This window comes from Phalacrocorax aristotelis, chromosome Z (assembly GCF_949628215.1).
Source record: "Phalacrocorax aristotelis chromosome Z, bGulAri2.1, whole genome shotgun sequence".
Classification (NCBI taxonomy): Eukaryota; Metazoa; Chordata; class Aves; order Suliformes; family Phalacrocoracidae; genus Phalacrocorax; species Phalacrocorax aristotelis.
In genome coordinates, this window is record NC_134311.1 from 53,336,422 (window position 1) to 53,353,110 (window position 16,689).

General features: G+C 44.1%; 1 protein-coding gene across 2 annotated transcripts in view; it reads left to right on the forward strand.

The window, feature by feature from the left end:
* LOC142050678 (zinc-regulated GTPase metalloprotein activator 1A-like) overlaps positions 1-14,865 on the forward strand; it is a 36,069-nt gene extending 21,204 nt beyond the window's left edge. Inside the window, exons 12-15 of one of the 2 annotated variants that reach the window (XR_012658085.1) lie at positions 6,782-6,850; positions 6,950-7,015; positions 13,499-13,644; positions 14,343-14,865. Coding sequence is in view for 1 of the 2 variants with exons in the window: in XM_075079653.1 (XP_074935754.1) it covers positions 6,782-6,850; positions 6,950-7,015; positions 13,515-13,644; positions 14,343-14,416 (339 nt within the window). In the remaining variant the exon portion in view is untranslated. The remainder of the gene's footprint in view (positions 1-6,781; positions 6,851-6,949; positions 7,016-13,498; positions 13,645-14,342) is intronic. The other variant, XM_075079653.1, reaches the window with a different exon arrangement.
* Positions 14,866-16,689: the final 1,824 nt, after the last annotated feature.

Here is a 16,689-nt window from a genome sequence, read left to right on the forward strand (position 1 = left end):
TGGAAAGTGTTACTGAAACAGACTAATAGCGCTACTCTTCTTAATATTTGCAGAATCAAGTCCTATTTGTAACCAGTCTTTATCCTGTAGGTTTTCTGTCCAAATCTGTGTATGTAGATATCAGGGAGATGTTATTCATGACTTTGCATTCTTTAAAGCTTTAAAACTTCACCAAGTAGTTAAGCCTGTGTAAATTTCCATTCTGTGAGTGCTTCCCATTTTTTCACAAGAAATAGTAACAATTTAACTTCTAACAGTGAGTAGATTCTGCCCTATAAACTAGGTATCAATCCTGTAAGCCCATGTATGCTAAAAACCCCAAACAGTTCTGCAGTTGTTATTTTCTGTATGTCAAATTAAACTCTAAAATATATTCCCACCTGCCCACCCTGCCCCAGGTACACAACCCAATATGTATTTATATCAGGGCAGAGTCTTCTCTCTCCCTGTATGCCATACAATGATGCTAGCATAATGCAACTTCAAATAGCATTTCTGCCTTTTTGGCTTTTATTTGAGCGATTACAGTATCTTTTTTTGTGTATTTTTTTGGTGTATTTTTTTAGATGAATTTAAAGAAGGGTCTGGTCTACCATCCCTACAGAATATAAACCACTTTATGCTAATTGCTACTTTTAAGCACCTGTCTTGTCCATGATGGACAGCTTTTACTTGAAAGGGTCCCTTCTAATTTTCTTTTTTTCTTTGTTTTCCAAATGTTGTGACCACAGTACCTTTTTCTTCTTAGACTCTTCTCAAAAACAGAACAGTCTTAAATGAGGGAACTACTGAATTTATTGCCGGGCAACAAAAACTTAAAATTACTGAGTACTGAAAAACAGAACTGTAAAGCAATTACAGAAACACTTACATGAACAACTCTCCTTCTGTCCCCCAGCTTACCCTGTTTTGTTTTGGGCTTTTTTCTTTTTTTTCCAGTGGCTTACACTTCGTCCTGAAATTCTCCCAGCAAGATCACTTGTGGCATAGGAAGTTGAGGGTGTTTGTGTAATGATTTCCTGTTCCTTATCACTGCTCTGTTCCATAGGGTTCCTTCCCTGTGGTTCACGCAGGACCCCCAGTACCTGTGGAGTGCCCTTGCTCTGTGGGTAAACAACAAGCTGCACTCTTTCAGGGGTGTATGTACCCCATTTGGCGTTGCGTGGTATGCCTCTTCCAAAGGGTCTTCAGTCCCAAGTGGCTGGAGGTGTCTGTCTCTCTAACAGGGTGCCATGTGTTTCTCTACCTGAAGATGTGTGAGATTTTTTTTTTTTTTAACCATTGTATGACTTCAGAGCTGGCTTGAACAGGTTGTGAGACGTACAAGGCAGCTGATGGACTCCTCCCACACCCCTCAGCACTGCAGCCCCCTGCTACATAAGCCAAGAAAGCTTACACGTACATGAAAGCTTCCAAGAGCTGTATGAACATATATGGGTTATAGGCTCTACCCTTAATATCATCAAAATGTACACCCAGAACATATTCCGCCCCTTGCCACTGAGGGTTAAACTGTAGGGATTAGTGTTGTAGCAGTCTGAATATACACGTTAAAAATTTTTGTGTTTAACCTGCATCTCCTGCTAAGCAGATGATGGAGGTTACTGTCATAAGGGTTTGAATTTACATGTTTACATGCAGGGTTTGCCCTTCTTGCTGAGCACTTGATAGTGCATCTTTTAGCAGACCATTAGTCTAACCAGTAGTCACCATTAGTGACTGTCAGTCTGATGGTGATGATTCTAAGTGGTCCCGATTTTTCTGAGGCTTCATTTGAAGCATGTGATAAAATCTATCATACCCCCATGGCAAAGCAGCACATCATCTAGTGTTTTACAGGTAGTAGTTGTATCCCTTTTGCAACTCCTGGGCTAATTTTCTTGGATGTTGCCCTAGGGGACTGTGAAGGCCCCATGCCCTGGGCACATGGGCTTGAAGCTGGCACCATCCTATGTCTTCCCAGTCATCTTCCTGTCCCACTAGGGCTTTCCCAGGTCCCTATTTCTGCAGCTGTTTATACATTGTATGCATACATCCACAAACAAATAATGGGTGCACCACTCACACCAGAATATACAATCCCAGATTGCTAGTACCAGAATCAAGGCTACTTCTGGATTTCCCAGGTCATTGTAATAATTCACTCAGCTCTGGTGAGACCCCACCTGCAGTGCTGCGTCCAGCTCTGGAGCCCTCAGCACAGGAAGGACATGGACCTGTTGGAGCAGGTCCAGAGGAGGGCCACAAAAATGATCCGAGGGCTGGAGCACCTCTTCTGTGGAGAGAGGCTGAGAGAGTTGGGGTTGTTCAGCCTGTAGAAGAGAAGGCTCTGGGGAGACCTTATTGCAGCCTTTCAATACTTGAAGGGGGCTTATAAGAAAGACAGACTTTTTACCAGGGCCTGTAGTTTTGAATTAGGTTTCTGCTCCTTTTGGCTTCTTCATGGGTCTGTCACTGCTCTGCTCTTCAGTGTTCCTGCTCTGTGGTCACATATGGGCTCCAGTCCATATACAGGTACCCTGCTCTGTGGACGAGTTGTGGGTCACAGTGTAACTAGGGTGATGAAGTTAACCAACCATGGACGGTGCTATACTTCTTGTACAGCCCTGTCCAACTGAACATTAAGTCTGGGGACAATCAGTGTATTCTTTGATCTGTATCTTAGTCATTAGTTAATCATTAATGCGAATGAAACAATAGACAATATGTTTGTGTCAGAACCTCTCTTTTCAGGCTCAAAGCCTAATTTTTGGGTCCAAACCTCTGTTTTAAGGATTAAAGCCTCATATTTAGGTAGCAATGATACAGGGAATAAATAGTTAAATGTTACTAATGCAATCTAGTGTAGCTCAACAAATGTTTGGACCTGGAGCCAAAACTTAGCCAGGATAATGAGGTAGCCTTAACAGGAACAGCCTGCACTATGACTAAAACTTGTTGCTTTGGGGGAGTCAGAAAGGCTTCAAGAAAAGAAGTGCCTAAACAAAGTTATGGCGACATTTGACCTTAAGAAAAGCAGATGTACAGAACCATAAAGGTAAGGAACTGCAGAGCAAACACTAAACCAGAACAGACCATCCGTCAAGGACGGACATACGTAATCTCAGAACTGAGTTTGTGCGAAAACGAGGGTTAACTGGAGTATACCCCTCATCCAGAGACCCCTGACGACCACCCGGAGACACCAACAGGCATGCGCAAATGACATTTGCATATGATGAATATGTATATATTTTATTGGAAAACTAATGAATATGTATATAGAACATGTACTTAACAGGCACAATGAGATCTGACTGTGCATGTTAGGAGGAGCGATCCCCCGTGCATCCAGCGTCATAAATAAAGAATGCCTGCCTTTTAACACTACCTTGGTGTTATGAGGTTTACTCCTGATTTTGTTGACAACAGTCCTCTCCAGGGTATACCCAGCTGGGTGCGGTTCACCCATGGGCAACAGTCCCCTCAGGGACTGAAAAAAAAACCCCAACAGACTTTTATTTTTATACAGTAGCTTTGTGTGCTGGTTTTGGCTGAGAAGGGGTTAATTCTCTTCACTGTGGTGCCTGTGGTGTTTGGAGACCTTTCCAGCTTCCCGCACTGTGGCGGGGGGTGGGGTGACGGCCGGGGCGGCTGACCCCGACTGGCCAATGGCATGTTCATTCCGTACCACGTGACACCATGTCCAGTATATTAAGGGGGGGCAGTTGCGGCTCGGGGGCGGTGCGGCATCGGGTCGGCGGGTGGTGAGCGGCTGTGTTGCGTGTGGTTTGTTTTGGTGGTTCATTCCCCTTCCACCCCCCACCACCCTCCCCCGCCCGGCCCGGGTTTCACGCCTCTCGTTGTTTTCCTTTCCATTGCATTTTTGTTTTTGTTTTATTTTAATTATTAAACTGTTCTTATCTCAACCCACGAGCGTTACCCTTCTGATTCTCTCCCCTGTCCCACTGGTGGGGGAGTGAGCGAGCGGCTGTGTGGGGCTGAGTTGCCGGCTAAACCACAACACTTAGAAAAGTGTAATTTCCTTCTAGAAAGTTGCTATGATTAAATTTAATTTTCAGGTTAAAACATGCATATAATGCCTGTATATTTCTTCTGAACTGCAGATCTTGACTGTGAAGTTGCTAGTCTTGAAAACAGCAAAAGGCAATTATATTTTCCTTTTGGAACTTAGTATTAAATATAAGCAACAAGCCGCAAATCTAAATGTTTATCTAATGATTTAGTAAACTCATCAAAGCAACCAAGAGCTAACACTTTGAGCAGCTTCAAAACAAGACTTCTGGGATTCATGCCAGTGTACTGAAGGAGCTAGTGGATGTTATGGCAGGACCCCTCTCGATCATTTACCAAAGGCCTGAGAGTCTGCGGAGGTCCCTGCTGACTGGAAGCTACCCAGAGTTATTCCAATCTACAAAAAGGGTGGGCGAGGGAAGACCCAAGGGAGCTACAGATGTTTTAGTCTAACCTCAGTTCCTGGAAAAATTGTGTAGAAGATTATACAGGGTACTTTTGAAAGGCATTTAAAGAACAATGCAGTCATCACACACAGTCAACATGAGTTCACAAAAGGAAAGTCCTGTTTAACTGATTTGGTGTCCTTCTGTAAGGTCACCAGCCTAATAGATGAAGAGAACACGGTGGATGTAGTTCTTCTGGGTTTTAGTAAGGTTTTTGATACTGTCCCTCACAGCATCCTCCTGGACAAGTTGTGCAACTGTGGGATGAGCAGGTTTACAGTGCACTGGGTGAAGAACTGGGTGAAGGGCAGGGCTCAAATGGTTGTAGTGAATGGGGCTACACCTGGCTGGTGACCAGTCACCAGCGGTGTTCCTCAGGGTTCAGTTCCAGGGCCAGTTCTGTTCAATATATTGACAGACAATCTGTATGCAGGAGTTGAATGAACCATTAGCAAGTCTATAGATGATACCAAACTGGGAGGTGCTGTTGACTCTCTTGAGGGACGAGAGGCCTTGCAGAGGGATCTAGATAGACTGGAGCTTTGCACAATGATTAATGGGATGAAATTTAACAAGTCCAAATGCTGGATTCTGCACCCAGGATGGAATAATGCCATGTACAAGTCTAAACTGGGAGAGGAGTGGTTGTCATACAGGAAGGGATCTGGGGGTGCTGGTTGTCAGCAGGCTCAATATGAGCCAGCAGTGTGCCCTGACAGCCAAGAGGGCAAACTGCATGCTGGGGTGCATCAAATACCGTATAATCAGCTGGTCAAAAGAGATGATCATCCCGCTGTATTCAGCATTGGTGTGGCCTCACTTTGAGTACTGTGTGCAGTCCTAGGCCTCACCATTTAAAAAGGACATTAAGGTCCTTGATTGCAACTAGAGGAGGGCAACAAAGCTAGTGAAAGGGCTGGAGGCCTGACCTATGAGGAGCAGCTGAGGACTCTGGGCTTGTCTAGTTTGGAGAAAAGGAGGCTGAGGGGTGACCTCATTGCTCTCTGCAGCTTCCTGAGGAGGGGAAGTGGAAAGGGAGGTGCTGAGCTCTTCTCCCTGGGACCCAGCGACAGGATGCATGGGAATGGTTCAAAGCTGCACCAGGGGAGGTTCAGACTTGATATTAGGAAGCATTTCTTTACCAAGAGGGCGGTCAAACCCTGGAAGAGGCTTCCCAGAGAGGTGGTCAATGCCCCAGGCCTGTTAGTGTTTAAGAGGCATGTAGACAATGCCCTTAATGACATGCTTTAACTTTTGGTCAGCCCTGAATTGCTCAGGCAGTTGGGTTAGATGATCATTGTAGGGCCCCTCCAACTGAAATTCTCCTCGCCTCTCCTCCCTCCTCCTCTCCTCTCCTCTCCTCCCTCCTCCTCTCCTCCCTCCTCCTCTCCTCCCTCCTCCTCTCCCCTCTCTCCTCTCCTCTCCCCTCCTCTCCCCTCCTCTCCCCTCCTCTCCCCTCCCCTCCCCTCCCCTCCCCTCTCCCCTCCCCTCCCCTCCCCTCCCCTCTCCCCTCCCCTCCCCTCCCCTCCCCTCCCCTCTCCCCTCCCCTCCCCTCCCCTCCCCACTCTCTCTCCTCTCTCCTCTCTCTCTCCTGTCTTTTTTTTTCTTAAGTTACACCACTCATCTGAAAACAGAAATAATTTGGAAGAATTTTAGGTTGTACAAAAAGTAATTCTGTGTATGTTCTAGGCCATTGAGAGGTTATAGTGACAAAAATAAGTTTAAGACACATTATTTCCCTTATTTTGAAATAAATTGTTAATTTTAAACTACACGTTATTGTTATTATTATTGGTTATTATGGAATAAAACATCACTTCAGACATCTTTATTTTTGGAATCTATTCCTACATACTCTATTTATATCACAACAGGAATGTATGCATAGATGAAAAATGCGTTGATTAATCTTTGATGGAATTGTGATAAAGATCAGAAATTGTGACAAAGATCGGTATGCCGAGAAAACAGTATTCTTAAACATATTTCAGAGATTGAGTTTACTAGCCTATAAGAATTAAAATTCTTACACTTTCTTTGAGAACAAACATCAGTTACAACAAAGAATTACGCAGTAGAAGCTGGTGGCATTAAACTATTCAAAGTATTGCATATGACCCTTAAGTGCATAGCCAAGCGTACTAAAAAGTATACCATAATATAGCAAATTGTAGCAGAATAGAAATAGATTTTTTTTTTAATTTGACATGGGTATATAATTGCTTTATTATTAGGCCAAGTTATAAAGAACACCTCTTGAAATTACTGTAATAAAATTTTTATTTAATTTGGTAATAACAAGTGGGTCTTTCCATTTACAGGGTATAATTACTGTAACATTTGAAGTTCCAGGAAATATAAAAGAAGAAAACTTAAATCTCTTTATTCAGGTAAGTAATACATCGCTGTAAACTGAAAAATTTTTGTGGCTTTTTATGGAAAATTGTCCCATGCTGTTCTGTTTATGAAAACATTTTTCCTTTTCATAGAATCTTCTGTGGGAGAAGAATGTGAAAGATAAGGCTGGCCACATCATGGATGTCATAAGACTGAAGGTCAGAAATCACCAAATTCTTTGTTTTGTGCTTTTCCTCTTTTACACCTCAAAAACTGCAGTGCACTGTCAGTTACAGACCAATCAAAGGTGCTACTGGATCACTGTAGCAGAGCAGACAAAATGGAGAATAGCAATTTGTCATTGCTCTGTGTAGAGACAGTTCGTTATCTGCTGGCTGGTGGAACAACTCAAAAGGAGGTAGCTGTCAGAGAAGCAAACATTGATCCTACTTGTTGTCCATTGAAAGGGAAGGTGTACAGTCCCAAACATAGAATCATAGAATTATTGCTAAGGTTGAAAAAGACCCCTAGGATCACCAAGTCCAACCGTCACCCCAACACTACCATGCCTCCTAAACCATGCCCTAAAGTGTCACATCTACATGTTTTTTTAACACCTCCAGGCATGGTGACTCCACCACTTCTCTGGGCAGCCTGTTCCAGTGCCTGGCCACTCCTTCAGTAAAGACATTTTTCCTAATACCTAGTGTAAACCTCCCCTGACACAGCTTGAAGCTGTTTCCTCTCATCCTATCGCTAGTAACTTGGGAGAAGAGACCAACACCCACCTTGCTACAGCCTCCTTTCGGGTAGTTGTAGAGAGCGATAAGGTCTCCCCTCAGCCTCCTTTTCCTCAGGCTAAACAACACCAGTTCCCTCAACCTCTCCTCACAAGACCCTTCACCAGCTTCGTTGCCCTTCTCTGGACATGCTCCAGCAACTCAATGTCCCTCTTGTAGTGAGGGGCCCAAAGCTGAACACAGTCTTCAAGGTGCAGCCTCACCAGTGTCAAGTACAGGGGCACGATCACTTCCCTACTCCTGCTGGCCACACTATTCCTGCTACAAGCCAGGATGCTGTTGGCCGCCTTCGTCACCTGGGCACACTGCTGGCTCATGTTCAGCCGGCTGTCAACCAACACCCCCAGGTCCTACTCTGCCATGCAGCTTTCCAGACACTCTTCCCCAAGCCTGTAGCGTTGCATGGGGTTTTTGTGACCCAAGTGCAGGACCCAGCACTTGGCCTTGTTGAAGCCTATACAGTTGGCCTGAACCCATCAATCCAGCCTGTCCAGATCCCTCTACAAAGCCTTCCTACCCAGAACCAGATCAACAGTCCTGCCCAGCTTGGTGTTATCTGCAAACTTACTGAGGGTGCACTTGATCCCCTCATCCAGATCATTGATAAAGATATCAAACAAGACCAGCCCCAGTACTGAGGCCTGGGGAACACCACTTGTGACCAGTTGCCAGCTGGATTTATCTCTGTTCACCACAACTCTCTGGGCTTGGCCATCCATCCAGTTTTTTACCCAACAAAGAGTACGCCTGTCTTAGGCATGGGCCTCAGTCTCTTTAGAAGGATGCTGTGGGAGACAGTGTCAAAGGCTTCGCAGAAGTCCAGGTAGACAACATCCACAGCCTTTCCCTCAACCACTATGCAGGTCACCTAGTTATAGAAGGAGATCAGGTTGGTCAGGCAGGAGCTGCCTTTCATGAACCCATGCCGACTGGGCCTGATCCTCTGGTTGTCCTGCACATGCCTAGTGAGCTCACTCAAGATGAACCACTCCATAATCGTCCCTGGTACTGAGGTCAGGCTGACAGGCCTGTAGTTCCCTGGATCCTCCTTCCAGCCCTTCTTGTAGATGAGCATCACATTGGCAAGCCTCCAGTCACCTGGGACCTCCCCTGTTAACCAGAACTGCTGATAAATGACGGAGAGTGGCTTGGTGAGCTCCTCTGCCAGCTCCCTCAGTTCTCTTGGGTGGGTCCCATCTGGCCCCAAAGACTTGTGAGTGTCCAGGTGGCTCAGCAGGTTGTAAACTGCTTCCTCCTGGATAATGGGGGGTTTATTCCACTCCCTGTCCTTGTCTTCCAGCTCAGGGGGCTGAATACCCTGTGGGTAACTGGCCTGACTATTAAAGACTGAGGCAAAGAAGGCATTTAATACCTCAGCCTTGTCCATGGTGGCAACGTTCCCCTCTGCATCCAATAAAGGATAGAGATTCTCTTTGGTTGTCTTTTTGTTGTTAATGTATTTGTAAAAACACTTTTTGTTGTGTCTTACAACAGTGGCCAGATTGAGCTCTAGGTGGGTTTTTACCTGTCTAATTTTCTCTTGGCGAGACCTAACAAGGTCTCTATACTCTTCTTAAATTGCCTGCCCCTTCTTCCAAAAGTGGTAAACTCTCCTTTTTCCCCTGAGTGCCAGCAAAAGCTCCCTCTTCAGCCAGGCTGGCTGTCTTCCCTGCCGGTTCATTCGTCTTATGGCACATGGGGACAGCCTGCTTCTGTGCCTTCAAGACTTCCTTCCTGATAAGTGCCCAGCTTTTCTGGGCTCCTCTCCCCTTCAGGACTTCCTCCGAAGGGACTCTCCCAACGAGTGCCCTGGACAGGCCAAAGTCTGGTAGTCCTTCTGCTGACCCCACCTTCTTATTTCACCAAGAACTGAGAATTCAATCATATCACAGTCAGTAAACCCAAGATGGCCTCCAACCACCACATCTCCCACCAGTCCTTCTCTGTTGTGAACAGGAGGTCAAGCGAGGCACCTCTCCTGGTAGCCTTACTTACCAGCTGCATCAGGAGTTTGTCTTCCACATATTTCAGGAACCTGCTAGGCTGTTTCCTCTCTGCTGTGTTATCTTTCCAGTAGATATCTGGTAAATTGAAGTCCCCCACTAGAACAAGGGCAACTGATTGTGATACATCCACCAGCTGCCTGTAGAATCCTTCATCTACCTCTTCATGCTGGTTGGGTGGTCTGTAACAGACTCCCAGCAGGATTTCTGCCTTGTTGGCCTTCCCCCTAATCCTTACCCATAAGCACTTGACTTTATCATCCCAATCGCTCTGCTCTATGCAATCGAAGCACTCCCTAACATACAGAGCCACCCCACCACCTCTCCTTCCTTACCTATCCCTTCTGAAGAGCTTACAGCCATCCATTGCAGCACTCCAGTTATAAGAGTCATCCCACCATGTCTCTGTGATGGCAACTAAGCCATAGCTATCCCGCCACATCAGTGGCAGAGTTAATAATCAGGACATAATTAAATCACTTTTTCATTTTTTACCTTTGCTTTGAAAGGTTCCATCCATCTCAATAAATGTCTCTTTATCTAGGGATATAACTATAGATTGCTATCTGTAATTGTAGCTGTTGGCGTAATATGCAGAAATTGAATTTGGCATACCACAGCAGTGCAATACTAGTTGTGGTCTATACTTAAAAATTTTACAGTGTTGTCAGAGTGTAGTTTTGAAAATGTAGCCCGTAAGTATTAATCTTCATGGGTGCTTCATATGTTTTTCAGTTGCATGGGTTTGAAAAGATTATAGGTGACAAATTAGGATATATTTTCATTTTTCTTATATCAAGCAGCCAAGTAGATAATTAAAAAACAAGAACAAGTCTGCCATTTAGTAGGCTGTAAGAAATACAAGAAAATATGCTCTGATTTGTTTTCTGAGAACACTTGTGCATCATGGGTAGCAACATAATTTTCATTTCCTTGGAAGAAGGGTTGTATTCTTGCTCTTTCAGCAACAAAACAAGAATATCCATGTCTTTCTCTTCCTGAAAAATAGAAGAAAGTAGCCACTGATGCAACTTAAGCTGTCTGAAAACAGTACTGCTATGCACAAGTACGTTTTTGTTGTGTTGAGCATTGGAATTAAAGTAATTCTTTAGGAGACCTGAGGGCCTGTGATCAGCTGTGTGCTGGCCCTCAGTCACAGACAAGTACACCGAAGCAAATGAACCCCAAGTAATTATAGAATGGGTTCCAAAGTTTGTTGCTTTTATATTTATATCATACCTGCATTCATAATCCTTTTAGCAGATAGTTCCAGAATTCCAACTAATATGTCAAATGCAGATATTTTCTCATGTGTGCTGGTTTTGGCAGGAATAGAGTTAATTGTCTTCACTGTAGCTGGTAAAATGTGGATGGCACATTGATGTCCTAGTTGATGTTAAGTAGCAGCCTAGTGGTGCCTATACAGGTCAGGGGCCTTCCCAGCTCCCCGCGCTGTGCCGCGTGGGCAGGAGGCTGGGAGGGGCGGGGCCACGGCCGGGGCAGCTGACCCCGACTGGCCAATGGGATGCTCACTCCGTACCATGTGACGCTGTGACCAGCACGTTAACGGGGGCAGCTGGCGCGCGGGGGGCGCTGGGGCTCAGGGACTGGCGGTGTCGGGTCTGCGGGCAGTGAGCGGCTGCGTCGCGTGCTGTTGGTTTTGGTTGTTCGTTCCCTGGCCTGGGTTTCGTGCCCATCTCATTGTTTTCCTTTCTGTTGCGTTATCGTTGCTGCTGTTGGTGTTATTGTTTTAATTGTTAAACTGTTCTTAACCCACAAGCTTTACCCTTCTGGTTCTCTCCCATGCCGCTGGTGGGGAAGTGAGCAAGCAGCTGTGTGGGGCTGAGTTGTTGGCTAAACCGCAACAGTCCTTTGGCACCCAACGTGGGGCCTGAGGGTTTGAGATAATAACAGCTGCTGGTCACAGCACCATGTTCTCGTTTTTGCAGTATGTGTTAAAGATTACTGTTGGTTTGTTTAGCCTGGTGTGTTCTGGCATGAGTAGTGATGTTTTGCCTAAAAGATTTGTTATGCAGATACTGGTTTTCAGCTTTATCTGGTATTTGGGTTTTGTGTTGGAACCGTTACTGTACTTTGGATACCACCTTGTTATCCCAAAAAGCGTGTTCGTTTGCTCAGTGTGCAAAATGCCTAACTACACACAGAGCGCAGGTATTTTATTCAAGTCATTTTTGTGCAAAGATTGGTGCTCGGTGGTAGCCCACAAAGCCAGCACCCCACACTGAGAAACTAAAAGGCATTTATACAGTTAAATATGTCAATCACAGCTAATATTCACGTGCCTCAGCTAATAATAGGTTAATTTCTTTCTTGCTTCGATGTAACAGTACAGCTCAATTTAATTTACCATGCGTGCTCATAGATTAAGGGACTTACCAGAGGAGGGGATGGTTCCTGGCCTGTGGGCCTGATTTTCGGTATTATCTCAAGGATAGTTCCGCTACTGGACACTTTGTTTTATTTCTTATCTACATCCCAATGAGTTGTTCTCATTGACTACATACTTTATCGCCCTGTTTCTCAGTGGCTTCTGAGGTGGGATGTTTGCTTTAATCTGTCTCTAAGCTCTCCTCAAGGATATTGTAATGAAACAGGTGCTTCCCTGTCTTTCAGTTTCTGTCTCTGGCCCTCAACTTCTGTTTTGCCAGGCTCGCATAGTTCATTGTTATGTCTTTAGCAGACAGTTCCAAAAATACCATTTACTTAGGGATGTCAACATCACTGAGGCAATTAGCAACTATACCTCCTTCTCTGAGAGATTTTATATGGAGGAAATACAGAATGGTATCTTTGCTACTTTCTTCTATGATGTCTCCACCTTTATGGCAACAACCTTTTTGCTACTTGAACATCCTTGGGTAGTTAAGGCGTACTTATTGTTAGTTTTTGGGCATGTTGTTTTGGTTTTGGCTAGGTTTAGAAAGCAACTTAAGAATATCATCCAGAGATCTTCCCCAAGGCTTGATAGTTACAAGTGTCAGGGCATGTGGGATAGCATGGGCAAATACCTAGGGCAGTGGGCACCCCCAGTGTTCTGGAGTTTCACTCCCGAACAAGTGCAGAATCCTGAAAAACTAATAGAATCTTTGGAGAAAGCATGTTGTTACGCTGGGAACTCCAGAGAGACACAGATGACTGCAACGTGCTGGGGCCTGGCCCCCGCGTACCGAGCCCTGCTCAAGAGTATTCAGTGCTCCCAAGGGGAAGAGAATGTCTCTGGATTGAAAGACAAAGTGACGGGCACTGTGGTCACTCCAACCCCAATGACGGGCGCTGCAGCTACTCAAACCCCCAGGACAGGCACTGCAGCTGAACCAGAGGATCAACCCATGCCAGTATTAGTCACCCCTATACACAAGAAGCAATCTTGGAAGTGGAAGTCAACTCATGTAGAAAAGGCTGATCACAATCCAGGGCTATCATGGCTCAAAGGAGAGGTTACACACCACGGGCTACCCTATGGTTCTACTTGTGTGACCACGGAGAGGACATGATGAGGTGGGATGGCAAGCCTACCTTGACCCTAGAGGCACGAATGCATGAACTGCAAGGATGAACAATCACTCAGGGAGGCTCTTCCAGGAAAGCTGCTGCTTCAATTTCCAGTGAGCAAGTCCCCAGACAGAGGAGTAGAAGTGCTGATTTTATTTCTGAGCTTAATAGAGAGACTCTTGATTCACATTTTCAGGAAGAGAGTTGCGAATGCCATGATGGGGACTGGAGGGGCCCTGCCTAATTAATAGTTTTTCAAAAATAAGGAGATGTGGGAATGTATGTTATGAGTAGAAGTGATCATACTACATGGTTATTTTGACCAACTAGTGCATAGTTGCCAGGATTATTTAATTTTTAAAGGTTTGTTTCTATATCCTAACAGTTATTTTTCTGATAAGGGACTGGTATGTATTCAAGGCAAATCTCATCAGGTGATAGTCCAAGGTGTTCATGAGCTCTATGATCTGGAAGAGACTGCAGTAGCCTGGGAAGAAGATGAAAAGAGAACAAACAGGCTGGTCCTAATAGGTAAGAGGAAATGACATATCTCCTCATTTGACTCTAAGAAGCAGTTCTTTCAGCATGCAGTCCTGTGACTTGTCCAGTGAAAGGCCACCAGCCTAAACCGGCCAGAATAGTAGCAGTGTGTTCAGCATAACGTCTGTCAAAGGTTTATCCATGAAGACCTCCAGCAGTTTTATCTTCCAGCTGAGAAGAATCTACACTATTTCTTTTTCTGAAATAAAATAAAACAAATAAAAAACCCACAAAAAATATATTGGCATATTTAATATTATTTTTAAAATCCATAATTATAAATATTGTGATGGGAATGGTTTGAATGTTTGGTCAAATATGCAGTAACTGTAAGGAAGGTGGTTATAGCCATTAAAATATATAAAATCTGCTTTTTTTCTGAAAAGCTTGTAATGCGAAGGTTGTGTGTTTATTATTTCCTGTGTGTTACTCTCTGCTTTGCAAAGTGTTTTTATTACCAAAACCCCACTCTTTTTCCTTCTTTCCCTTACTTACAGAGCTTGAAGTCTGTTGTTGCCTCTAAAACCTAAATTTATCTTGTTACCTGCAGCTTATTTTTAATACTGCTCTGTTTTCAGTCATTGGCATAATAAACATTTTCCTTGCTGAGAAGATTCGCAGGCTTCTACCTGCATGCATTTTTGTAATACACTGTAAGATATCATTAGCTAATTTATCTCTCTTTACAGGCAGGAACTTGGATAAGGAGACAATCAAAGAAGTATTCATAGCCACTGTGAGAGAGAAACAAGGAAACAGTTGACATCGAACTACAAAAGACATGAAATGTCTGCTTAACCCTGCAAGCTCTTAATGATAGAAAAGACTGAATGACAGGCAGTATAGTAGTTTCTTTTCCCTCTTGCAGTTTACACAACAGTTAAACCCTGAAGTCCTCCAAAGAATCACAGGTGACCAACTGTTTAAAGATTAGCTCTTATAGTCTAGAATCAAACACAAGGAATTCTACCATTTTGGATTTAGCTTAAGATATGTCAGTAACATCATTTACCTGTGCAGAAATCCAGATAGGCAAAAGACTTGTTTACGCTGAACGTGAAATGTCACTATAGGAATATGGAGTGTGTTTGCCTACTGCTTTCTCCAGCTAACTCTTTTACTGCTGGAAATGAAGTTAACAGTGATTATTTCCAGTGATGTAATCACAGTGAAAAGTATTAATGTTTACTATTAAACTGTCTTCCATCTCTTTCCACTTGTTTTGTGATTTTTGAATGTATACATCCATCCCAGGTCTACTCTGAACCTGTTCATTAAATTAAACTGAAAATACATAGATAGCAGAGGCTCAAGACCACATGGAATATATACTGTCTGCTGTGTAATAACTGTGTGTCGCTTGTCACATACCTGACATTTGCTTTAGGATAAAAGGTGCATCAAACTTAAAAAAAAAGAAAAAAAGGCCATTCCCTTATCAGCTGTCTTAAAAAATTTCTTTTTGCTTCTACTAAAATAAATGAGTTCAGAGTTTGTTTCCAAAGAGCTGAGGAAAGAGGCGTTGTTAAGCTTTCACTGCCAGGAGCTGGGGTCAAATTTGATTGATATATGAAGTCCTGTGTCCAATGCGATAGAGCTGTTCAGTCTTGCAGTGGCTACATTAGCAGATGTGCCTTTGTTCCTCACATCATAATTAGTTTTAGATAGCTTGAAGAAGTTTCCAGAAATTAAATATTTCTGCAGACTACGGCAAAGTAAAAAGGAAGAACAATCTACTTACAATGTTACTTTCTGTTTAGCGGAGCATTGGTGCCATTTGAGTGAGATGAGTATATTGCTGAGTGACATTGTGATGGTTTGTTTCCCTTATCTTTTGCATGTCTTCGCTTTGAAAATTCACACATATTCTCACACTGATAACATGTTTTGGATTAAGTGACACTTAGTCCTGCATGAAAATTAGTCATATGATTGCCATCAGTGTAAATGCAAAATTGTTGCTCCTTATGCTTGCATTCTCTGTAGACAAAATTATCAAATGTCTTTTATCTTATAAATGCCTCATGTAATTGAAGAACTCTGAAGTCCCCAACTGTTCATTCATCTTCCATTTGAAAAAAATGTTCAGAGATTATTTAAGAAGAGCTTCAACCATGAGTCATAAGGAAGCAAACCATGGATATTTTCCACACTTACTGTCATATTTTAGATGCTTATTTTTTGTATTTGCTCACCAGCTACATACTCCAAAGATCTCACAATAACCGCCATTACACTGAGGTTTTTTGTTGCTATTAATGGGGCATCTCTGCAGCTGGGAATCTTCTGTATGGCTCATCTTGCTATTACTCATTCTTCCACTGTACGACTTGCCTTGCTCTGCTCACAAAGGTGGTGTCAGAGAGGCTTTAGCCAGTGTGCACAGCTTTGTCCCTCCTCTCCTTGCATACTTCCAGGAAGCCCCTGGGGCAGAGAGGAGCTCCCAGGCAGGGTGAGGATGTGCACCTCTCCATCCTAACCAATTTTCAGGATGCCTGCTCTGCCTTGTGCTCCTCTGTTCTGCTCACACATGATGACACAGGTAACCCAGCTGAGGAACAGCTCTTTATTGTCTTTGCCCCAGAAGATTGCAGTTTTCTTTTCCTGGATGTTTATTTAACTGACTTTTTCTGGTCTGTTCTTATATGTCCAGCCTGGGGAGCTAAGACTTGTTCTGTGTCATGCCAAAATGAAAAGAGGAGGAAAGGTAAATGACAGAGCTCCAGTAAAAGCTGCCCACAGAAAACTGATCGCTGGATGCTTTCGGCATTTATGGTACTAGCAGTTATAACAAGGAAGCCCTTCTCCAAGGAGTTGGAACTGGGTTAAAGTGAGGTTGTGCAGGAGGGTGGAGGGAGCAGGCGGGCCCCGCTCAGCCCTGTCCTGGGGTGGCAGTGGGAGGGACGGTGGGGCAGCTCAGGGATGCTCAGGGCGGAGGGAGCAAGGAGGGGTCTGGCAAGGAAAAACATTAGCGTTTTTCCCAGTGCAGGTCCCAAGAGGGGCACTGCAGGGAGTGAGCTGCACCTTCTCATGGGG